This window comes from Notothenia rossii, assembly GCF_949606895.1.
Source record: "Notothenia rossii genome assembly, chromosome: 9".
Classification (NCBI taxonomy): Eukaryota; Metazoa; Chordata; class Actinopteri; order Perciformes; family Nototheniidae; genus Notothenia; species Notothenia rossii.
The window spans coordinates 66,155,725-66,178,189 of NC_136907.1; the positions used below are offsets into that span (position 1 = coordinate 66,155,725).

The following is a 22,465-nucleotide window of genomic DNA, read 5'->3' on the forward strand; positions in this document are numbered from 1 at the left end:
GAGGAAGCAAAGAGGATGGTGGTCTCATGGTAATGTTTTTTATTAAAAGAAAGTCAATATTTGTATACAGTATATGAGCAGAGCCCCACAGTTATCTGAAGTGTGCTGCTGGTATTGTTGAGGTAAATCATGAACTTCCATGCGATGTGAAGGAATCCATTGGTTTGGATTTTGGACTGTGTTCGGTAATTTATGGATATTAGTTTTTTCTGGAAAACAGAAGTTGAATTTGACCTAGACCAAAGGTCCTTCAAACGGACTGCATGCAATAATGAATGTCATATGTATTGCAAAAAATGCTCACATGCCAACATGAGGTAAATTATCAGACCATTTTTGTTGTTTCAACTTAATTATTTAACTGATCATAGATAACAAAATAAACAATAATAGTGCCTTCATTCAAGAAAAGTCTTTCATAAACTGTGTGTGAAAACTGCTCAGGCGGCTCAGCATTTCTTCCATGGTGTCCTCAGGGGTCATAATGCAGAATCTGCACAGAGAAAGAGTTAAATGAAAAAAGTCCACTTGTGCTGAATAAACATGTCTGAATTATACTTTCAATGATGGTCATGTCTGTAATGCAGAACAAGCACCTTCATAGGACCTGATCATGTGTTTATAATACCATGTCAAAGTGACATTGTATTAAACAATAGTCAAATTCCAACCCAGCGTATTCTAACTACTTTAGCCATTTACATTATGAAGACACATGAAGACCGGATCTATCTTAACAGCTTATAAACTAGAGAATGCAATTCCTGAAGAAATTGCTAGTGCGAATGCTTTATGCTGAAAAGCTGACGCTAAACTGCTATGCTGAAATGTAACGTGTAAGAAGAAAGTGAATAATTTAGATTGAAATGATACATGAACACTGGGGGCTTGAATGTGTGATGGGAGAAGAAAAGAAAGTAAAAAGGCCTGGAAAAGCAGCAGAATATTTGAACTGCAAACTTTTGAACTAACTTGATGGTGAATGATCTGTCGCCATGCCAACGGCATTTGATGACATCCCATAATACGATTAGATGCGTTGATGGCTGCATCGTTACCAAACCTGTGAAGTTTTGGGCCATTTGGAACATTTTCACTGAAGTTATGAGAAAACCGTGTTTCATGGCGAGCATTGTGTTGCCATGGCAACGGCATTTGAAGAAATCTCAAAACTGTCCCGTAGATGTCTTCAGGGCTGGACTGTTAGCACACATGTGAAGTTTGAGCACTTTTTGAACATTTTCATAGGAGTTATAGCGACATCGTTGGCGAGGGATGTGTTTCCATGGAAAAGGCATATGATGAAACCCCATAATTGACGTAGAGCTGTTGAGGGCTGGACCGGTGATATACAAGCGAAGTTTGGGGGACGATCGGCCTATTGGAGTTACAGCGACATCCTGTTTTATGGCAAGGGATGTGTTTCCATGGAAACGGCATATGATGACACCCCATAATTGACGTAGAGCTGATGAGGGCAGGACAATTAACCATTATCTGAAGTCTGCTGCTCTGAGCATGTCAGTTGGAGTTATGACATCATCGTGTTCCATGACACAGGTATTTATATTTGAGCTAACGACGTGTCCAGAGATCAAAGGTTTCCATGGTGATTAGTGAGAGGAAAGCATTTTCATTGTTCTGAATGAGAGATAAACCTGTTACATGTGAACGTTTTGTTGAAGAACCGTAACAGATATCGGTGAAATTTCAAAGCGTGAAGCATGTCAAAGGAACTTGAGCATCTGAAGTGTACTTTTTGTGTACTTTCGGGTTAATAATGTGGCCTTTTTGGCAGATTAACTAAAGGTGTGTGGCTGCTATGGTGGGGAAAGATGAGGCTGAATTTACAATGAGGTTTAATGGAGACGTGTTGAACGTTTTTTCACTTCATGCCCTCAAGAGGCATTTTGTTTAATTATTTTGGCTTAATTTTGTTTTATCTTTCAAGCTACGAGATGTTCTCCTACGTTTGTCATGAAATATGATGTCTCAGGAATGTAGGGTTTGGGAATTATGGCAGGTTTAAAAGAAAATATGAAGGCAAAATTAAATCTGTCCTCCACTCTAGCTGTGACATCACACACTCTAAAATATGAAGAAGGCCTCTTTAACAAGGTCTGAACAATGTTTCATATCTGTAAAATTAAGAATCAGATATAAAAGTTGTGTTCAACAAATAATGCCAGAAAGATGTGTAACATTTTGAAGTTGGAATGAGGTTTCTGATTGAAAGTATGAAGGAGCAGTTAGCAGTTGAAGAAGGAGCAGTTAGCAGTTGAAGTTGCATGAAGATAGTTGAAGTCTGAAGAGTTTCTCCATTGACTTCCATGTTAAAAATGGGATGTATTATGGGATGTATCTCTGGAATTATGAAAGTTATGAATGATAAAAGTAATAGCCATTGATTCCCGACCAAGCTGAACGTTTTGATGTTTGAACGGAGTTTCTGCGATGTTCTATGTGGGAGAAGAAGCAGCGCAAAATAAACCGGCGGAATAATAAAGAATTTCCTGCGTAGCATAACAGATAGTTGGAATGCTGTGTCAGCATTCCCACTAAATTATACGTTTCTGAAATGTCTTAGAAACATAATTTACATGCTATAACAGGACTTTGTGAGCTTAAAGTAAAGTGACTGTTAAGGGTTATAAGCAGTTGTATGACACTAAAACATAATTACAAGGACTTTTGAGCAGTGTATGCTTGCTACAAGTAAAGTGTAATTAAAACCGCAGAACATCAGACCAACAGTGTCCAATGGTAGGCCTACGAGAGTGGGGAAATAGAAGCCCATCTCTCTGGACTGCTGTGAATGTGCAACAAAGAGTGAAGCAGGTCATTGCTGTAGAAAGGCGAGCTGAGCTACTGGGTTAATGTTAGGACGGGCTGCAAATAGGTACCTAGCTTTGCAACAATATTTTTTTATAACAATACATTGCTTCATGCCCTTTAATAGATGACCAATTACATGAACTCCGTGATCCCTTTGGCATTGAAGTATAACGCGTTATAAATGTTGAAACCTCAATAAATTATGCCCACCACCTTTAATACTCTAAAAACCTAATGAGTTGTCATGAATTATTATAAAGATGTTAAAGGTGGGGTAGGTCATTTTGGAGAAACCGGCTCGAGTGCGCTAGAATTTGAAAATACACAACCGGAAAAAATCTGCCACTTCCTTACAGAGCCCCTCCTCCAACACACACGAACGCGCACATGACCAATGAGGGCACGAGATAAGTTTGTGCACAGATGGAAGGCTGACAGGCAGGTAGGCCATCCAGTTATTTTAGCCGGGCAGGCTAAAATGATTGGTTGTGCTTTTTACAGTACTACGGCTTCCACAGATGACATTTTTTTATGGATCTTTTGTCAAAGAACTTAAGATATTCATTGCTATCGGGATGTTAAGAGCATTCCATGGAATATAACAAAAAGTGTATGTCGAGCCAGTTTCTCAAACTTGCCCCACCTTTAATGTAGTTACAAAGCATAAACACATTGTAATGTCTTATGGATGTGCGTTAATGTATTACAGACTGCTTCATTTTGGGTAATTTTTTACTAGAAACATACTCTTTTGTACGGTGGCCCTGAAGTGCAAGACACCACAGCATTTCAAAAAACGCCACAGCATTTCAGAAAACGCCACAGCATTTCACAAAACACAACAGCATTTCAGAAGAACGCCACAGCATTTCAGAAAACGCTACAGCATTTCACAAAACACTACAGCATTTCAGAAAACGCCACAGCATTTCAGGAAACACCACAGCATTTCAGAAAACACCACAGCATTTCAGAAAACACCACAGCATTTCAGAAAACACCACAGCATTTCACATTGGACAGAAAGGGTATTCCTTTAGGGAGAACAATTATTGTTTGTGATTGGACAGAGCCAGCCAGAGAAGCACTGCTGTGATTGGTTGTTTTTGCTGCCAGTCAAGAAATGACGCTTTGTGATTGGTCAACACCCGCTAACGGCTGATGTGTTGGGCCAATCACGAAGCGTCATTTCTTGACTGGCAGCAAAAACAACCAATCCCAGCAGTGCTTGGCAGTCTGAAATGCTGTGGCGTTTTGTCAAATGCTGTTGTGTTTTCTGAAATGCTGTTGTGTTTTCTGAAATGCTGTGGTGTCTTCGGGTGTCTTGCACTTCAGGGCCACCGTACTTTTGCTTAGTAGGCAATTAAATATTTTACCTGATGTGGAGGGTGCCCTCCTTTTGTTCGTTCTCCATGCCAGGTTTGACTAACACACCAACTTCCTCCAGGAGTCTCATACAGTAGAACAAATCTGGTTCCATTTCCATTTCCTAAAATAAGCAAAAACATAACCAAATGATTAATTACCACATATGTGACACTTCGTCATATTGCTGTGATTTTGCAGTGTGTACTTGGTTCTATGAGATATATAACCTTGGCTTTCTGAATGGCTTTAGGTGGAAGATACAGTCTGGGGAATGCGAAGGCACCTCCTTCCACCGGCTGGCAGGAGAAACCCGGCAGGCTGTTCAATACCTCAAAGACTCTCTTTACATTATGAACCATCATAGTCTTGATGTGTTGTGTCTCCTGCAGAAGTTAAAGGCAAGAACAAAACAATCATTGAGGTTTCCTATTTTAAAACTACTTGAGAAAACCAGGATATTAGGCATCCTGCAAAATAGACATCTGAATTAGTTATCTCTGATCTCACCTCACTATACAGTGGGTACGATGGATCTCCTGGTTGTGGAGGGTTGGTCATCAGATCCAGGGCAATCTGGCTCAACACAGGAGCACAGGTGTCTGTGGAGAATAGCTTGTAGATGCATTTCATAACATCAGGGTCCAGATTTACCAGCTCCACATATCCACCACGCAGACCACACCTGGGAGAGAGAAAGAAATGAAGAGTCCCTGATCTGCATATATTTGCCCGAGCCTGATCTTCATATGTTTTTAGCTGTTATAGAAACTCATTCAATTGTATTGTTCTGAGCACTTTTAGAACTTCTTATCTTGTCAATCTTGTAGTGACATTATCTTTCTTTCCTTCAGAAATACTTGACCCCTTAAACAACCATTTGTATTCATTCATTGTCAATTAATGATTAATTAATTCTGGCAAGCCTCACTAGAGAATAAAGAATCCAAAACCAGATTAACGTTTTTGCCAACTGTGAGCCTAAAATGTAGGCTACCTTAAACAATAGCACAACAACACATCAGTTGACTCTTTGTCAGAAAACTAGCTAAAACAAATTAGCTTCACTGACTTTAATATGTGTAATTTATCCTGTTGTATATCCAAGTTTGCGCTCTTAAATAATGATTTTAATTTTCTTCTATTGTTCGGGAAGTAGAGCGCAGACAGTACGACAGAGAACGTACTCTCCCATGAAGCCTTTGGATGCTGAGTGGAAGGATGCCAGCTCCACCGTGTCTGAGAGAGGAGGACCCATCTCAGACAGAACTCTCTTGTAATAGAGAAACTTACAGTTTTCCCCATGAACACATTTCTGATAGACCTGTGGAGGAGATCACAGAAAGCATTTATTTACACATTTATGTCACTCTTAATGAATTCTCTGGATAGATGACAATGCTTTAAGACCTCATCAGCCAGAAGGAAGAGCCTCTTCTCTGAAGCAAACCGGATCACCTCTTGCATTGTCTTTCTGCTTTGAACATAACCTACAGGAAACACGGCATGGCATGATACCATATTCTATGATTCAAAAGATATACTTAGATGATGTCAATTCTGTTTGGATTTGACTACCTGCTGGATTTCCAGGGTTGATGACATACAGAGCAACAGGGTTGCAGACTCCCTTTGCAGAGTCCAGCGCTCGATGCAGCTCCTCCACCTGCAGCTCCCAGCCCTGCTCCTCGCTGAGGCAGTACGGGACAGTAACTCCTCCCAACTCTTTTATTGTAAAATTGGTGAGGGGGTAGCACGGCCCTGGAGTCAGCACACCTGTTCTGGGGGAAGCCTGGCTGTTCACCAAGACCTTGAGAATGTTCTAATAAACACAGGAACAGATTAATTGAACTCAAAGATGATGATGATGATCCGCAGGAGGAACAGACACAGTATGGCAGTATTTCAGTAATAGTGCTTATTACCCTGAGAGCCCACTGAGAGCCGGGGCTGATGTAGATGTTTTCAGGGTCTGATGGAGCCCCGCCATCTCGTTTGGTTATGAATTCAGAGATTCTGTGGACTATTTCTGGTATGCCAGCTGTAGCAGTATAAGAACCTGAAGGAATAACCAGGAAAGCTTAGGAAACGCAATAATGCTATAAGTTAAAATAGTTGTATTTTCATTTTATTTATTTTAGAACATTGTTTTATGCTACATCATTATATTAATTTGTATTTGTATAATAAAAATTACACAGTTTTGTTAATATAGGGCTTAAAATATGCATCAAGGCTAAGCACATGTATGTGTATACAAAAACAATATCAGTATATTTTTAATCATGTTGTATATCTTATTACCTACTGTTATATTATGCATTTTGAATTTTTTATTTATATTCTTACTATATATATACTTGCCACTAATGTTATTATTATTATTTTTTACATGTATCTTATTATGTATCTTAAACATTTTTAACTCATGTAATGCTTGACACTGCTGCTGGAACAAAATCAAATCCCAATTTTGGATAAATGAAGTATATATCTATATATCTGCATAGTACACACATCTCTGCCCTAGTTGCAAAATGAGGTATCCGGATTTCCGTTTGCTTTATGTAATGTATTCCATAAACTTAAAATAACTAAGCTTGTATGCAAAATAAAAAGTAATGGTAAAAACATTATTTGAATGGGTTAAATGGTCCAGAAATCTTGAAGACAGATATCCAATGACTCCATAACATTTCATTTTAATAGTACCACATGCACATATCTTATCTACACTCCCTCCGGCACATTCTCCAAGCAACCTCTGAGCCCTCTGTCTGACGTCCACTGGAAGCGTGTTGCTGTTCACGAGATCAGAGTAAAGACATGCTGCGAGAACCTGCAAATGAGAAGACACACAGTAGATTAGAGTGACATGCATTTGTATTCAGAAGAAGATGTATGAGCTTGCATATTAATTCCAGTCTAAAGATGGACTTTGAAGGTTACAGATTACCTGTCGGACAAAGGACAGAGGCTTCACACCTGCAGCGTGTGGGTCTCCCCAGTACAGATCTATCACTTGCTTGTATGGCTTTCTCAATTTCTGCAGAAAGTGAATTTAAAGCAAAACAACAGGATGGAAACGTGGCTGACAGAAACCATTTTGCAAATATGTCAATAACCTCTTTCTTTACCTGTCTGAGCTCTTCCTTGATCTGGTTTGCTCGACTGGCGAGGACTGTAGAACCTAACTTCTCCATGTTCTTCAAATTTGGACTGATCTCCTGCAGGTTTTAGTGCTTGGGCAATGATATCAGAGGAGGAGCAATACAGGTAACTACACACATGTAGTCCAAAAGGCCACCCTCTATTCCTATCTAAAAACGATGTGTTGCTTGAATAGGGAAGAAATAAATAATTCCCTATTATACATGATCTCTAGTTAAATACATTGAGGATATTTGGTATTTATTCACAGTCAGTGCAGTTTAGAGACAAGCTTCTGTGTAATCATTTTCCTCTGTCTTAAAAATAAACTTCCAGGCACGGATTTGACACCTACAAATACTCTCAGGCTTTTTTTAAATTATGCTCAACAACTGCAATACATGCTCAAAGGTTTTTATCAGTACATTTTGTAGTATGAATGTCAGATTTATTTGAGAAGATTACTGAGTAAGTAATGTTTAACTTCACTAAACGATTGGCAGTGCCACTGGTAAAAAGATGGGTATCATAGTAATAGATCAATATTAGGACATTCATTTTAATAATAAATTAAGAATACTTTCATTCAGTTTTCTACCAAATGTTTATATATTGTTTTAAATAAATATTTTACATCTGAATAAGCTAGAGGTGGGAAAAGTACTTTTACTTGAGTAAAAAGTAGAAGTATTACTTTTACTGTGTAGAAAACTTCTGTTAAAAGTAAACATCCTGCATTCAAAATGTGACTCAAGTAAAAGTAAAAATGTATAATAATCTAAATATGTATTCATTATGAAAATGTGCCAATTTCAGAATTATATATTATATGTTTTGATTATAATTATTGATGCATTAATGTGTTTATCAAAGCTGGTAAAGGTGCAGCTAGTTACTTTGTATACTGCATGGTAGATTTACTCCAGGTTGAACTAAATTCTTATTCAAGCGTTGAAAATATTTCACATTATTAATAAAAATCTGCAAAGTAACTAAAGGTATTCAATAAATGTAGTGGAGTAAAAGTACACTATTTACCTCTGAGTTGTAGTGGAGTAGAAGTACAAAGTAGCAAACAATTGAAATACTCAAGAAAAGAGCAAGTATCTCAAAATTGTATTAAAGTACAGGACTTGAGTTAATGTACTTTGTTACTTTACACAACTAAAATAAGCATACAATCAATTAGTTTGTTTTATTAAATGTAGTGGAGTAAACCATTTTTACACCACTTTCTTTCACTTTATCTGCTGTTAAAAACATTATTAAATTGATATAAATATATATATAATATTTTCTACCACTTTTAGCTTTTGTATGAATTTCATTCATTCAAGAGATTCATTTTTGATCGGTTGTTCCATAGACACGGTTCTCCACGGACATAAATAAAAGACGTACCTTTCTACTTCCTGTTTTGTTTTTCTTTCTACCCCTCTGCTCGGGTCGGGTAGAAATGGAATTCGCGGGGCGAGAATTCAACCACAGTTTCCCCGTGAAGAAACGCGCTGTCTCAAGACACCGGTGGACCTTGTAAACCGCACAGAAGCAGCGGGCCGCAGTAGCACCTGCCGCGGGGCTTCAACACCCTCACTCCGCCTTGAAGTGTCCGCGACATGGCTCTCAGCTCAGGCGGCTGGGCTCCTCCAGCCCCGGTGCCTGCCTCGTCTCAGCAGGCTGCATGCGGCGGCAGTGGGACAGCGTTTACTCCCTGCTGCAGCACTGTGTTAATGTCAGTCCGGGTGTCGGTGTGTCATTCCGGGATCCGGCCCCTGTGCCTCCCCGGTACCGGTAGCGAGGCTCTGCGGCTGCAGCTCAGCATGGACCCGAGCCGGGCCGGAGAGTTCCGACTGGCGCTGAGGGACACCAGCGGAAACCGCAGTGTGGTAAGAGATGCTCGAATACACCTGTGTGCTTGGAGGGTGTGTTCCCCTACCATGCTTTATATGTACCACCTTAGTGAGTCCTTTACATTTGTAAACAAGTAAAGGCCTGTACACGCCATTTTACGCAGCACTACCACACAGCTCCATAGTTTCATATTTTGGGATAAAACAACATCAGATTGTATTGTTGGCTTGTGTATATAACGCTTTTACACCACCCATGAATGCCCTCCATGTTTTGCGATGATATACTGTATAACTTAGAAACAGTAAGAAGTCACCTGTTAATGAGATTTTCAGTTTCACTTTCATTTTCAATTTTCCCAGAACCAAACAATTTTTTTATTTGAATGATAACATCATCAGGGGGAAATCTTACAGTGCAGTAAGATTGTCCTTGTCAGGTGGGAATTTCCAAGCAGAATACAGCCTTTAGTGTGTCATCTGCAGAAAGACAACCGTATAATACATATACCATCACACTTGTCACACGGTGTGATCATAAAGTCTATATTCATCCCTTCAAATTATGGAATTGACAATTCAAGCATTGGCTGAGCAGAGGGAATTATTGGCGTCAGATACTCTCATTATTCTCCTTATCAGATCAAAATAAAGTGACTATTAAAACTGAGTTACTAAGGTTAGACCAGGACAATTGGGGATTTTGTATACTGGTAATTAATCTGTGCATAGTTTTCGTTCAATTTAAGGATTCACAGCTGTACTCTGGCATGAAATGGCGAACTAACACCATGTGCGTTTACTAGTAATGCTAAAATGTTCAGTAAATTACACAGGTAAAGATCTGAAAATAGCAATGCTTTGCTTTGTATTTCTCATTCTCCCTACTGCTTTGTTTTGTGGTATGTACACTTCGTTGTTGCCTTGGAAAGCTACCAGTGTCTTCTTCAATCTTCAGTTGTTTGTTTTAAGTGGTGTCAACAGGAGCAGTTCCCAATAAGCCTTGTGTCCTACAATTCCTATGATACAACTAAACACAATTATCATTAGACCGTCTCTCTCTGGTCAATGCTCTCATCTCTCACACCTAAACTTTATTAGCAGACTTTATTTCAAAATGTTTGTCAATCCAAGTTTATACTTTACAACTTTACAAATATCCAGAGTTACAACACAGATTATGCAACTGTTTTGAGTAGCCTACTCCTACTTGTGACAAGGTTGAATATTCTCATCTGTAAAATTGGCGGGGGACACCTCTTTAAACAAAACTCATATTTATTTCAAAAAATATATTGTCAGATTTTCTTCCCTGCCTTTTTTCTTGTGGGTTTTATATTGTTACGCATTTCCTCTGGTTGATATGATGGGGACAAATCTGTTTTCTTCTTATCTTTGTTTACAATTAGCTTATCTTTTAACGCTATATTAGATCTCTTTTTCATAGGAGGCCTAGGGCTGCTCGATTATGGCAAAAATCATAATCTCGATTTATTTGGGTCAATAATTGTAATTGCGATTATTAAATGTGATTATTCATTGACTTTGAAAACATGTGAACATTATGTTTTTAACAGTTGATTACCTTGAACTTTAAGTATAATTCAACTGAAAACCCCCCAAAAAAATTATAAAAAGTAATAATAAAAAAATAATTGTTTTATTTCGATTACATTGTTTTCGTAATCGTTGCACGCCAAAATCGTAATCGCGATTAAAATATGATTAATTGAGCAGCCCTAGGAGGCACATTTACTCTCAGTTGTACTGCTTGAATGACAAGTTAAATGACTTAATTCCAGAAAATGTATAAGCAATTATATTATATTATCTTTCATAATCTGCTTTTGTTTTTCTAATTTTAAGGCAAACATTTGCTGGTTGAAGCTTCTCAAGTGGGATGATTTGCTTCTACTTCATCATATCTGGGCTAGATGTATGTTTAAAGTTTTGGGCTGTTGGTCGAATAAATCAAACAACTTATCTTATATAGACATTTTAGAGATAAAACCATTGGTTGAGTACAGAGAACATCTCTGTAAAAGCTTTCCCCTTCTCTTTACATCTAACACAGTTGATGGTTACATCAGCACCAACTGTAGTTAAGTGTTATGACGTTGACCTCGATTTGCCTGTCCCTCCAAACTTTGCTCTCCATTCTGTACTTTTTACAAGTTATCTGTGAGCTGTTATCCTAAAAAAGATCTGACGGTCTCAGTTTTGGCTTTTCATCTTGGTGAATTCTCGAGCCAGACAGATTTCCCTCTGGCAATTGAGATGCTTCTTGATTTGCATACTTTTGCTTTGATGCCAGCTTCCTTTAACTTTTCAGTCTGAGCTGGCAGACTGTTCTTACAGAATCATATCAGAGCATAAATACACTCTCTGGCAGGAGGAAAATCCCTCTCTGCTTTTTTCCTTCTACCTACAATGATGCTGCGGTGAACGTTAGATGGCAGTTGTCTAATCTCATTTGCTTTTTGCCGTAGTTCAAGCAGGCTTTTTTTATATTTATATTTTGCAAAGGGTAATGCAGTTTGCACCCACATTTTGTAAATGTGTTCAAGCTCATCACAAATGGATTGGCTGATGAAAAATTAAGAAAAGTTGTCATCATCACCAATTCCTCCGTGAAAAGAAAACAAGATCAATTATTCAAGTGAAGTACCAAACATTTATATGCTATAAAACTGCTATAAAAAAGTGAAGGTTTAAGAGTAAATTGGACTTCTTTTGGACTGTTGGTCTGACAAAACAATCAATTGTAATTTGCATTTCTCATAAACTAAACAATAATCAATTCATTGAGGAAATAATTATCGAATAAATCAGACGATGTCCTGCAATTCTGACTGAACTAGAAATAGAACAATTAGAATTATTTTTGGTGAATTGAATGGAACAGGATTGATTGACCTGGTAATTTCCCTAAAACTGTCCCTGCAAGATAAAAAGCCATTTGAGATTAACTTGTATTTACCCCCCCCAGTTTATCGCAGACTTTGATCTCCGCTCGGTGCAGTACGAGGTGAAATGCGCCCGCAGCCATGAGATGCGTCTGGTCGCTCCGCCCCACGACTGCATCCGCTTCAACTTCCGCTGCGACCGCGAGGCCGAGGAGTGGGCCACGGTGGTGATGTCATCACTAAGAGAGTCACATAGAGGTTTGGAGACAATTTTCTTTATTCCTCAAATATGTAACAACAACAATGTAACAATTTCTGGATTTAAGATCCATCTTTGAGGGAATTCATATCTGTCTGTTAAACATTTTTATTCAGGAGTTGCTTTCGTTTGATAATTGTTTGTGTTGACATTAAGCACTTTGGTTACACAGTTTTCAATTCTCTCCCCTGACAGTTGCGAATATTAAAACGTGTGAATCCGATGGCAGACACACTGACAGCGCAGCAGCACCGGAGCCGTGGAGCTCTGCCTCGCTGCCGCTCGCTGGTGAGTTCCTCTGTTTACCTGTGTGTTCTCATTCTCTGTTCAGAACATGCTCTAAAAATGTCACTTTTGATTTGCTATCTCTTCCTTTTTTTTTTAGAGGAGCTCTGCTTGGAGCTCGCCCGGGCGATTGAAGCAGGCGATACTCAGGCCGCCTCGCAGCACGCGTCCACTCTGGCTCGGCAAAAAGCTGTGCTGAGGATTCAGATGTCTGAAAAGAACTATGCAGAGGGAGAAATCAGGTAAGAAAAGAAAAGTGTTGACCTGAGGGGAGGAATCGCCTCCAGGATATGTGTTTTTTAGACTTATAGTGCTGTATCTGTGTTTCAGTGTATCCGTGGTCGTGGAGGACGTGTCGTCTTCCTGTTGTGTCACAGTGAAAGTCTTTCCGTACATGACTGTGGCTACACTCAAGCAACAGGTAAGAAAACGGTCAATTACCCAATCAAATAGGCGTTGAAGGTTTTCCTTTGACTTACTGCCAGCACTCTGGTTCTTCAGGTGTTTCTGGAGTACGGTTTCCACCCTCGGGTGCAGCGCTGGGTGATCGGTCAGTGCCTGTGCACCGAGCCCAGGTCTCTGGCCTCCTACGGGGTGCAGAAGGACGGGGACACGGCGTACCTCTACCTGATCTCCGCCCGGCAGGCCCGCATCACCCGCCAGCTGTTCCAGCAGGACCTGGAGAGCGCCCTCCTCGCCCCCCCTCTCCCCCCAGGAAACGCCCCCACCTCCCAAGACTGGAGGGGTTACAGCACTCTGCCCTCAAGGCTTCCCCACAACAACCAGGGTAACTTCAACATGTCACAGTTTAGGCAGAAAGTATTACAACAGTCATTTATTTCTTTTCATTTTCTTGATATATTTGGAATTTAAATTATATATATGAGCTTTAAAGAGCAACTTCCAGGTTAAAGACACCTGTGAATAAATGTGTAGGAAAATGATGAATACACTAGATTTTCCAAAATATATACAGAAATATACACTACAGTGACATCTGGCGTCGCTTTTGTAAGAAATGTTCACTTCCGCATAAAAAAGCCTCGGCACGTGACCTCCCGCGTGTGACTTAACATGGGGGAAACAAGGGGGAGAGCGGCCGGTGTAACGTATTAATAAACATGGATCCCAATGCTAGTTTCGACACAGAAGACACAGAAGAAGTTGAACATGAATATTCAAATGCATATGACGGACCACAACCTTATAATTATGAGCCTGCTAGGCGTCCAAGAGACCAGGAGCAGCCAAGGATTAGAAGAAATAACGTCCATCGGAGAGAAATTGAGCTGTGGTGTGAGGAGAACCAGTGGAGAACTGGGCAGCTATCTTGGTGAGTGACTGGCGTTAGCTACAGAATGTTAGCTAACGTCACATCACAACATTGTAAAGCTAGCTATCAGGCTATAACTAAAGTAGCATTGATAATATAGTAACGTTACTGGCAGGACTGTTGATACTGATCCATAACAGAAATAATGCGCAAGTATCAGCCGTATCTCGCGTTACCTAATGCAACTCCACACTACGTCTTACGGTGCCGTGTACCAGAGGGGAGAGAGAGAGAGCAGCGAAGGGGGGGAGAGAGAAGTAAAACGGTTTCCTGATAAAGCTGTGGAGAGTATGTGCTGCAGGGAGGTGGATGCACAACGCACCCAGGAACAAACGCTAGCTCCGGTCCTTTTTACTGTGGATTCGATGTCCTGACAGGCTGGTATTTGTGCAACCTGCACAAACACAATACTGCACCATGATTACAAATGGTGAAATACAATGTAAAACTACCGAAAAATACCAGCTCACTAAAACACAACCGCTCAACTCAACTACTAACTATACCCGCGGTCAGAGAGCGGAGATGTGTCCCCTTTGTGATGTAATATGACGGGTTTGACGTATGACCTTAAAAAAAAGCCGTTTTTAAGAGCAGAGCTCAAAATTGCTCCTTTCCCTCTGAATTCCTGCCCTTATGTCTCGTAAAACATATCAAATCCTACATTCACTTTTTTAATTGTAATTTTCAAGCAAGTTTAAGCATAAATGTAGAAAAAAAAAAAACCCTGCAAGATGCTCTTTAAGGGCCTGAATTTCAGGTTTAAGGGTTATGACATCCATATTAGGTGAACAGTGTATGACTCATAGACTAAAGAATGCTGCAGGACACGGAGGATGAACATAAAGCTTCAGTCCAGTAATCATGTGTTTGTCAGGTTTTTTAAGTATTGTTTGAAACTTCCCTTTCTACATCGTGATCAGATGGGGATGTAAACAGTCATTGAACTTATGGTGATTGTTTTTGAAAAAGTGTCACTTTTTAAAATGTTCTAGGCTAATGGTAAGCTTTAGAAAGTACAGCTCTATGAACTCTAGTTTTTGTTTTGTTTCGTTGTTGTGGGGCACAGGTGGAGGAAGCGACAGACCTGCTGATATCACTAATCTATTGGACATAGATAACCTGCAGCTGAATGATCACACCAACAGAGCCACTAAAGCACAGGTATGTAAGCAGTCTGTGAAGCAATAAGAGTACATATACAAATTATTTTATTTGAGTGGGAATGGTACTTTTCGTCCTATGTACTTGGACACAATCATCTGGGCTTTTTATATAATATCTATATTTTTGTGCCATGCTGAATCAAAAAACTGCTAAGCTGTGTCCATACACATATACATGCATTAATAAATGTTATCTATGAGTTGAATGCAAAGGTTTCAAATGTGATAACAAGCCTAATTATTCCTTCTTGAATCGGTTGTATCTCCCCTCCTCTCAGCAGACAGAGTGGGCTTGTCCCTCATGCACTTTCATCAACAAGCCGACCCGTCCGGGCTGCGAAATCTGTACCACAGACAGACCTGAAACACACATCCAGCAGGTACTGCATCCTAACTAATGAAATACCTCTGTGTTCTACTTCCTGTTACATATTAACTGACGGTTGCCGCTTTTTATGTTTACCATTCTCTCGCAAAGGAGAAGGGGGGAAGAAGAGAGGATCGAGGAGAGCCTGGTTTAAGCAGCAGCAGCTGACTGCCTATCGCCAGCTTGCCATGTATCACTGACTTACACACACATACGCACACAGAGTGAGGATGCTCAACAACAAAATACTCCCATAAAGACTGTATAGTGCACTGTAGCATGACAGAGCTGCACTGGTGGAGGCTCGGACTATAAACTGTGGACTGGGACGTCAGTTGGGACCTGTTAATCTTCACGTAACATGACCTACATCTGAATTTGGCAAGAACTCTTTGTTATTTATTATACAGGGTGAGTGTGATGCAATCAACACAAACGGCCTGATATTTATTTTAGGTGAGAGAATTGGAGCGAAGTTTGTTGCATTTGATCTCGGCTGAAGTTGAGGGAATATTCAAACTTTCGCCAACTGTGAAGCGAGAGAAAAGCGTTGTGCCGTTTGTTCAAGTGTTATCTGCCAAATGGTGGTTTTAAAGCAACATAAGAAGCCATGGCTGATGAGAGAAGGTGTTTTGCGTTTACAGGGTCAGTTGTCAACTGCTTTTATTTTTTTATAACATTGTAATGAGTGTATTATTTTTAACAAGATGCATTGAGTAATTCATGTACATTTTATCTGTTGATCTAATTTTACTCAATTCCCTGTGAGCTGTGACTGGAATGATCTGTTTTCAGTACATTATACTGTAAAAACGTGCATTACCTGAATAAACAGTGCAAATTCATCCCATTTGATTTTTGATCCTTCTTCTGAGATGATTGATGAAGTATGTATGAACCAGGTTCAAATGAAAAGAGAATGTTGGTTTGGATGTTTTGAGCGGTGTTTGGTACTTCTTCATAGTCAGTGTATTTGGATCAACAACTCACGTGAATGATCGCAAGTGGAAAACATTAACAGCTTTCCGGCGTCACACAGGAAATATTCATAACAGTATTATGCTTAAAACAAAAAGGTACATTTTTCAGTCTTTATTTTGGCATTTATAAATAGCAGAAAAACATGTTTCACTTAAAGTTATCAAAACAAATATAAAAATATAAGATGTAGTGTATACAGACATCTTAAAGGACGCAGATGTCCAACAAATCGTTTCTTCCATTCCAACCGCTTTTTCCTGTTACTGTTTTCTTTCATGCATTACAATCCTGCCTGATAAAGAGCTTAAGAAAAGAAAAAAGAAAATGGACTCATTATGTATCCCAAACAAACACATCCCAAAAAGTGTTTAACAGAAAACCCTGACATGTGAAAAGATCATCCCTTCTTCCAATCAATGTTGTAAGATGTTGTTCTGCTTAGTTTATAAACAATTTTCTCCACTGTTTGAAGAGTGAAACAGACAAAATGTCCAGACAGAGGCAGTCACTGTATTCTACCAAAGCCACATCCTCTTCTTTTCCAATCTCTCCAGAACTGTCATTCCCATTTCCACCGGTGAAGAGAAACCTGAGAACACCTCAGAGGGTTTCATATCATCACAATAAAAGCTCTCAGTAGTCCTGTGTGACTTAGTATTTACTTCCAGAAGAGGATGTTCCAGAAAATCAGCCAGCAGGGATAGACCAGCAAGGCTATGAGCGGGTAAACCAGAGAGCCGTACAGGCAGTGGTCCAGGATGCCCTGAGAGATGACTGACAGGTACAGCATCCAGCCGTCCAGGAAGCTGATGGGCATTTCCTGCAGCTCCTGGAAGAAGAACACAGAGAAGAGGAGCGTGCAGGCCGGGCTGAGGATGATCATGACGAAGGCTGATAGGAACCTAAAAAGGGAGAAAAGCAAGGTTTTACTTCCACCTGGCGAACATATGGCAGTACAATGAGCAAACGGTGTGTGCAGGTGTATTACTTTGGGACGTGGGGTGTGACGAAGGCGGCCACGGGCACCAGGGTGATAGCCAGGATGAAGCCCAGGGAGAAGTTGATGAGGGCGGTGCAGCCCAGCAGCACGGCCAGGTACAGCACGGCCACCAGCTTCAGCACCTTCCAGCCCTGCTCCGTGCCCCCCCCCGACAGGAGCCTACGACAGACAGCAGGACGAACAAAGGTTGCACAAGTTTCCCACAAAACTGTCTCTGTTCTTGGTCTTAGCTAACTTCTGTATGTCATAGCTTCTTTTAGCCACATGTCAGCAGAACATTTGGTTAAAGTAAGGGTGTGTATGTATTTGGGCTTGATGTTCAGGAAATATTTTAAAGCTTTTAAGTTCATCATCTTTTATAATCCTGTGAAAAAATACTACTATCTTTGTAAAACTAATTTGTATTTGAAATATAATAAATGAAATCAAATGTGCCCACAAATTATATCATAAGATCACTCGGGCCAAATGTCATATTTGCTTAAAAAAAAAAGTAAATGTCTCTGTTTTTAAATCTGTTCTTTTTCCAGATTCTTCAAAAATGATATAACCTCCATGTTACTGTAATTGAACAGGAGACCTTCTTCTCACTAACCATGACGCCAAATTGGACCAGGGGCTTAAATTGATATATGAGTTTGAATCTCAACCTAATACCTGTAAAGCTACAACAGACATATAAACACCTGGCAATGTACTCAAAAAAGTTTGGTTAAATAATGGCTTAAGTGCACTCCACCCTGCGAGTGGATCACTTAACATGTTTTGCTGTTTTTTTTTTTTAGACATTCGTCATTACCGCAAGTAAGTATTACAAAAAGAAAAACAAGTCTAATATCTGAATCAGAGTGTTGCAGGTGTAAGCATCTACCTGTTAGTGTTATGAGGCAGAGCCAGGCCTGCTGTGTACACAGCTATAGCCGTCAGGACCACAGCCTCGGTCTCAGACACTGGGAAGTGCTCCACTGCCATCTCCTGGAAGCGGATGGGCAGCGTGTACAGAGCCACTCCGGTCAGATGGCTGATCACCAGAGGGGTCAGCACCGATAGCACTCCTGGACTGGACATCTGGGAGGAAGCAGATCAGATTTTTTAAGAAACTGATTTAATGGACTCGAGATAAGTATTTTAGTTTCGGACCTGTATCTGTGTCTAACCTGCTCAGGGTCAACGACTCCGTCTTCTGTTCTCGGCGGTGGAGCTGTAAGTTGAACCCACAAGTCTAAAGCCTGTATCATAGTCAAGGGCAAATCCGACATCAAGCACATACATTATATTACTGTTAAATGTAATACTGTACAGGGTTTCCCACACATAGACTTTACTTGGGCGGGGCCGCCCAGGAATATTAACCTATATTTCGCGACCCATTTAGGTTTAATCTTTTTTTATCCGTCCTCGAGTACGACGCCATCTGTGATCGATTAATTACCCCTTCTGTACCCGTTCGCTCTGCTATCGCGTGAAGGGTCTGCTTTATGCGCTCCGCAGTAACTCTGCTGCGAGGCTCCGGCGAACAGTTCATGAGCGTGCTCCACTAGCACCCCACCTCCATGCAATCAGGGCAATCAATTTAAATAATTGTGAAAGGATACACGAAGCAGCAGGATGACGGCGAGGAGGCCGAAGGCCGGCATGTAGTAACCAATGGAGACGAAGTGAGAGAGGGACGGCATGAGGTAGAAGAAGTAGGACTGGTGTAGACGCTCCAGTAAGTTATTCAGTTTACGATACATTCCTTCCATGAGCCTATACATTAGGACGAGAAACAATAAAAACAGAAGTGAGGTGTCAGTCAGCCTATAAAGTCCACAAAAGCAAGTCAAAGCCTAAATACAAATGTTTATTCTGACCTGCCAATGGTTGTGATGTCAGTCTTGTACTGACGGAAACTGTTGATGCCCTTGATGGTGGCAGCCTCGATGTGGTACCGCAGGAAAAGACCGTGATCCCCCCAGGATCGCCCGCTGGCCTGCTTCATCACCATGAGCATCATGGTCTGAACCGCATGGCTGTACCCCGACACACTGTCCCAGTCATTCCTCTGCAGCTATAGAAACATCCACAGGAAACAGCTAAATAAACCCTCGGTCCTAACCACTCTGCTCACCAAAAAGAGAACATGTTTGCAGGTTTAAATCTCATCACAAGCTTACCTTGCCCTGGGTGGTGCAAAGGACTCCAATCTTCTGACAGAAGGCGTAGAAGAGGTTGACTAAATCCAGGTTGGGGAGCTGCCCATTGAGGCCTTCCAGTACCAGGTCCAAACTGGTGATGACATCACTGCTGAGCTCTAGAGACAGAGCGGCCTGGATCGAACCACCGCGGCCTTGAAGGGGAGACCAGTCCATTCCTAGAGGCACCGTTACAGAAGAAAAGTCCACTGAGGAGGCAGTCTTGTATGGGGGTGATACAATACTTACAAGGGTATTTGTTCATTGTTAGCGGTTAGCAGAAGAGAGACAGTTTATAAACTTTACAGTGGCAATCTTACCATATCTTGTATTTAACTTCCTCACCATTAAGAAACTAGAGTGCACTTTTTGTTAAACCAGCCTAAGAGTCCTTTTTCTTTATTGTTTTGGTTGTGTTTTTATTTCAGTAAAAGTTGTTTTTCAAAGTCTGAATGTTTTAACAATGAATTATTCTTTGTAAGGCTGTGCTTGCCTTATTATGCTATAATATAATTTGTACATAAAATGCTCTCAAAATGACAATAATCGTTTGTGTATTTCTGAAACATCCCGAATAAAAGTAGTCATTGTGCCGGGCCTAGTTTGTGTCTGTTGCTAGTGGTTACCTGTAGTGTTGGTGTGATGGTAGCCCTCCAGCCAGGCCTGCATACCAATCAGATCATGCTCATTCACCAGGAAGATGATGTCCTTGGCCCAGAACACCTGACCTATTGAGGAACACAGCAGCCATTAAAAACCAAAAAATGATTGCCAGTCAAATGGTGGAGAGGGCCGTGAGTTCTTTACTTACTCCTGAAGTACTGTGCCAAGCCAAGCAGAAGCCCCACTGCCTGGTTGTTGTTATCACCGGGGGTGCAGGGGGCACTCAGCACCAGAGCTTCAGTACGGGAAGCTCTAGGGGCCCGAAGGATCCCGTAAACATTTGTGCCTTTTACCATCTGATAATAGGAGTGAGGTGAAGAGGAAACAAGTATTATGCTTGGATATAAATGAGAAAAAACATTAGAGAAAAAATGTATCCTTTACACTTCAATCAAAAACGTACATATCTCTCTTTGTTTTCATCGGGAAAGGGCAGCGTGCGTGAGAACCTCTGAGTGAACACCTCCAGCCCGTGAGACTGCATGGTCTTCACCAGCCAGTCCACTGGCATCCCACTGCAGAGACACAAGTTGCAAAATTAGACTGGTGGACTAAAACAAATATTATTTGACACTTTTAAAATGCTATCAAACTGTGAAAGGACTCATCTATGTTCATATTACTAGTGTGTGAATAATGTAACGGCATGGATTCAGGCCTGATTGATTCGGAATAAATGGATTACAAATAATACAAGATCAACCATCAGATCTGTTGAATACATTTTGACCAGGATCTTTTCAGCACCACATAACCTAAGTCAGAATCATATTTTGAGACTTATTTCGCTTTAACACTTCCTGCAATTTGGAAATATCATTGTACATTTTGTCATTTTGATGAACTTCTAACTATAAAGCCCTAGCTCAGACATATATTTCCTAGAAAAGAACCCAGTAGTCTATTTTATGCTGACCTTCCATGCTCTTGAAAATCAGCGTCCAAATCATTGTTATGAAATGTTTCATGTTGTATTTACGTTATCTGTGTTTCTTACCCTGCTTTCTTCTTATGTGCTGCAAACTCTCTGCCTGTGGCCAGTGCCTTCTCCCCCGCTGGAAAGCGCTCCTCCACCATGGTAGACCCCATGGCGTTCTCTGACATGTATGTCCGCAGAGTGAACGGCTCAAATGCTAAGCCCATGAACCAGGCCACACCCGCCATGTAGCAGACCACACTGGAGTGGATAGAAATAAAGACAGAAATCACAAGTGAGAGAGTATCATCTCATATTCAAGGAGGCCATACAGAGACACATTCAAAAATGTTAAGATGCAGACAAAAAAATATTAAATGATACAATGGTAGACAAAACTGCTTAATTGAAAATGCACACATTAAAAGCAATACATTCATTTAAATGACAAACAAAATAATGCTGAATTAGTGGAAAGAGGAATAGATCTCAGAATGAGAGAAATCAGGTTTCCATCAAAGGAGCTTCTGCACAGTTGCATTTTGTAATAAAGTAAACTTGCATTGGTCACATTTCAAACTAAAGACTCACCAGATTGGGGCATTGAGGCGGGTTAGCAGGCTGATCAAAGCCCTTCTCCTGTTGGGGTCCGACAGCAGTCCCATGTTGTTGTCCGTTGCAACGAAATTCCCTGATACACTGGAGGCTGAGGGCAACACAAGCACTGTTACACTAAATATCAGCTACACATTGGCAACTGATGAGAGATTCATTTTGATCGAGGCAGAAAACAAACAAAAAATGATATATTAAGTTTGATGACGACCCAACATTCAGATGAAAGATATTTCCATTCGGCTTGAGTTCATAAATCGCTTCCTGCAACCCATTGTCATCCACTGACAGCTGTGGTTAGCTTGCTGCTAGCTAGCTGAATGGCTTCGCCAGATTGTAAAATGTATTAAAATGTTTTCCTCTGCGAAAGTGATCATTATGAATAGTAACGTGGTTCATATGTAAATACCTATCATCATTATATGCATGAAGACAAACCTCTTTCCAGTTTAAAGCCGGTCACATCCACCTGCAGAGGTGGGGCTTCTGAAACCGCTGCTAAATGTTTTCAATTTCCTCGTTCCTGCGGAAACATTACTGCGGCGGACCCACTTCCGGTGTGAAAAAAGGAACATAATAAAACCAGTCATAAACGGCTCT

The 22,465-nt window shown here is 40.6% G+C and overlaps 3 protein-coding genes across 6 annotated transcripts; 1 reads left to right on the plus strand and 2 right to left on the minus strand.

The window, feature by feature from the left end:
* Positions 1 to 24: 24 nt before the first annotated feature.
* On the minus strand, positions 25 to 8,866 carry LOC307020163 (alanine aminotransferase 1-like). The gene is made up of 12 exons (XM_079651345.1): positions 8,752 to 8,866; positions 7,338 to 7,442; positions 7,186 to 7,246; positions 6,126 to 6,259; positions 5,779 to 6,022; positions 5,611 to 5,690; positions 5,388 to 5,524; positions 4,711 to 4,885; positions 4,431 to 4,586; positions 4,212 to 4,324; positions 973 to 1,063; positions 25 to 493 (listed from the first exon to the last, which is right to left on the minus strand). Exons 2-12 carry the CDS (start codon positions 7,401 to 7,403, stop codon positions 473 to 475), a joined length of 1,278 nt encoding a protein of 425 aa, XP_079507471.1. The 5' UTR covers positions 7,404 to 7,442; positions 8,752 to 8,866; the 3' UTR covers positions 25 to 472.
* Positions 8,783 to 16,361, plus strand: sharpin (SHANK-associated RH domain interacting protein). Of its 4 annotated transcripts, none has more exons than XM_079651344.1 (9): positions 8,783 to 9,236; positions 12,190 to 12,364; positions 12,561 to 12,653; positions 12,751 to 12,892; positions 12,981 to 13,071; positions 13,152 to 13,437; positions 15,053 to 15,147; positions 15,431 to 15,529; positions 15,631 to 16,361. In XM_079651344.1, exons 1-9 carry the CDS (start codon positions 8,967 to 8,969, stop codon positions 15,682 to 15,684), a joined length of 1,305 nt encoding a protein of 434 aa, XP_079507470.1. In that variant the 5' UTR covers positions 8,783 to 8,966; the 3' UTR covers positions 15,685 to 16,361. The 4 variants fall into 4 exon arrangements, with proteins under 4 accessions (XP_079507470.1, XP_079507469.1, XP_079507468.1 ...); XM_079651343.1 differs by having other exon boundaries at positions 8,784 to 9,236; positions 15,428 to 15,529; XM_079651342.1 differs by having other exon boundaries at positions 8,785 to 9,236; positions 15,628 to 16,361.
* A 232-nt stretch (positions 16,362 to 16,593) lies between these two features.
* On the minus strand, positions 16,594 to 22,422 carry gpaa1 (glycosylphosphatidylinositol anchor attachment 1). Its single transcript, XM_079651338.1, has 13 exons — positions 22,304 to 22,422; positions 21,842 to 21,956; positions 21,332 to 21,511; positions 20,738 to 20,849; positions 20,483 to 20,630; positions 20,298 to 20,399; positions 19,654 to 19,850; positions 19,351 to 19,547; positions 19,093 to 19,246; positions 18,655 to 18,726; positions 18,369 to 18,565; positions 17,486 to 17,656; positions 16,594 to 17,399 (listed from the first exon to the last, which is right to left on the minus strand). Exons 2-13 carry the CDS (start codon positions 21,913 to 21,915, stop codon positions 17,156 to 17,158), a joined length of 1,848 nt encoding a protein of 615 aa, XP_079507464.1. The 5' UTR covers positions 21,916 to 21,956; positions 22,304 to 22,422; the 3' UTR covers positions 16,594 to 17,155.
* Between the last annotated feature and the right edge of the window lie 43 nt (positions 22,423 to 22,465).

What these genes read in the sequence shown, in the direction of transcription:
- LOC307020163 (XM_079651345.1), bottom strand. Translation starts at nt 7,403, where the DNA reads ATGGAGAAGTTAGGTTCTACAGTCCTCGCCAGTCGAGCAAACCAGATC. An exon ending in TCCAAAGGCTTCATGGGAGA is followed by an intron (nt 4,886 to 5,387) that starts GTACGTTCTCTG and finishes TCTCTCTCCCAG; the next exon opens with GTGTGGTCTGCGTGGTGGAT. An exon ending in GAGGGCACCCTCCACATCAG is followed by an intron (nt 1,064 to 4,211) that starts GTAAAATATTTA and finishes AAAACTTCACAG; the next exon opens with GTTTGGTAACGATGCAGCCA.
- sharpin (XM_079651341.1), top strand. Translation starts at nt 8,967, where the DNA reads ATGGCTCTCAGCTCAGGCGGCTGGGCTCCTCCAGCCCCGGTGCCTGCC. An exon ending in TGCCTCGCTGCCGCTCGCTG is followed by an intron (nt 12,654 to 12,750) that starts GTGAGTTCCTCT and finishes TTTTTTTTTTAG; the next exon opens with AGGAGCTCTGCTTGGAGCTC. An exon ending in CTGAAACACACATCCAGCAG is followed by an intron (nt 15,530 to 15,627) that starts GTACTGCATCCT and finishes TCTCTCGCAAAG; the next exon opens with GAGAAGGGGGGAAGAAGAGA.
- gpaa1 (XM_079651338.1), bottom strand. Translation starts at nt 21,915, where the DNA reads ATGGGACTGCTGTCGGACCCCAACAGGAGAAGGGCTTTGATCAGCCTG. An exon ending in GCACATAAGAAGAAAGCAGG is followed by an intron (nt 20,850 to 21,331) that starts GTAAGAAACACA and finishes GTGTCTCTGCAG; the next exon opens with TGGGATGCCAGTGGACTGGC. An exon ending in GTCACACCCCACGTCCCAAA is followed by an intron (nt 17,400 to 17,485) that starts GTAATACACCTG and finishes CTCCCTTTTTAG; the next exon opens with GTTCCTATCAGCCTTCGTCA.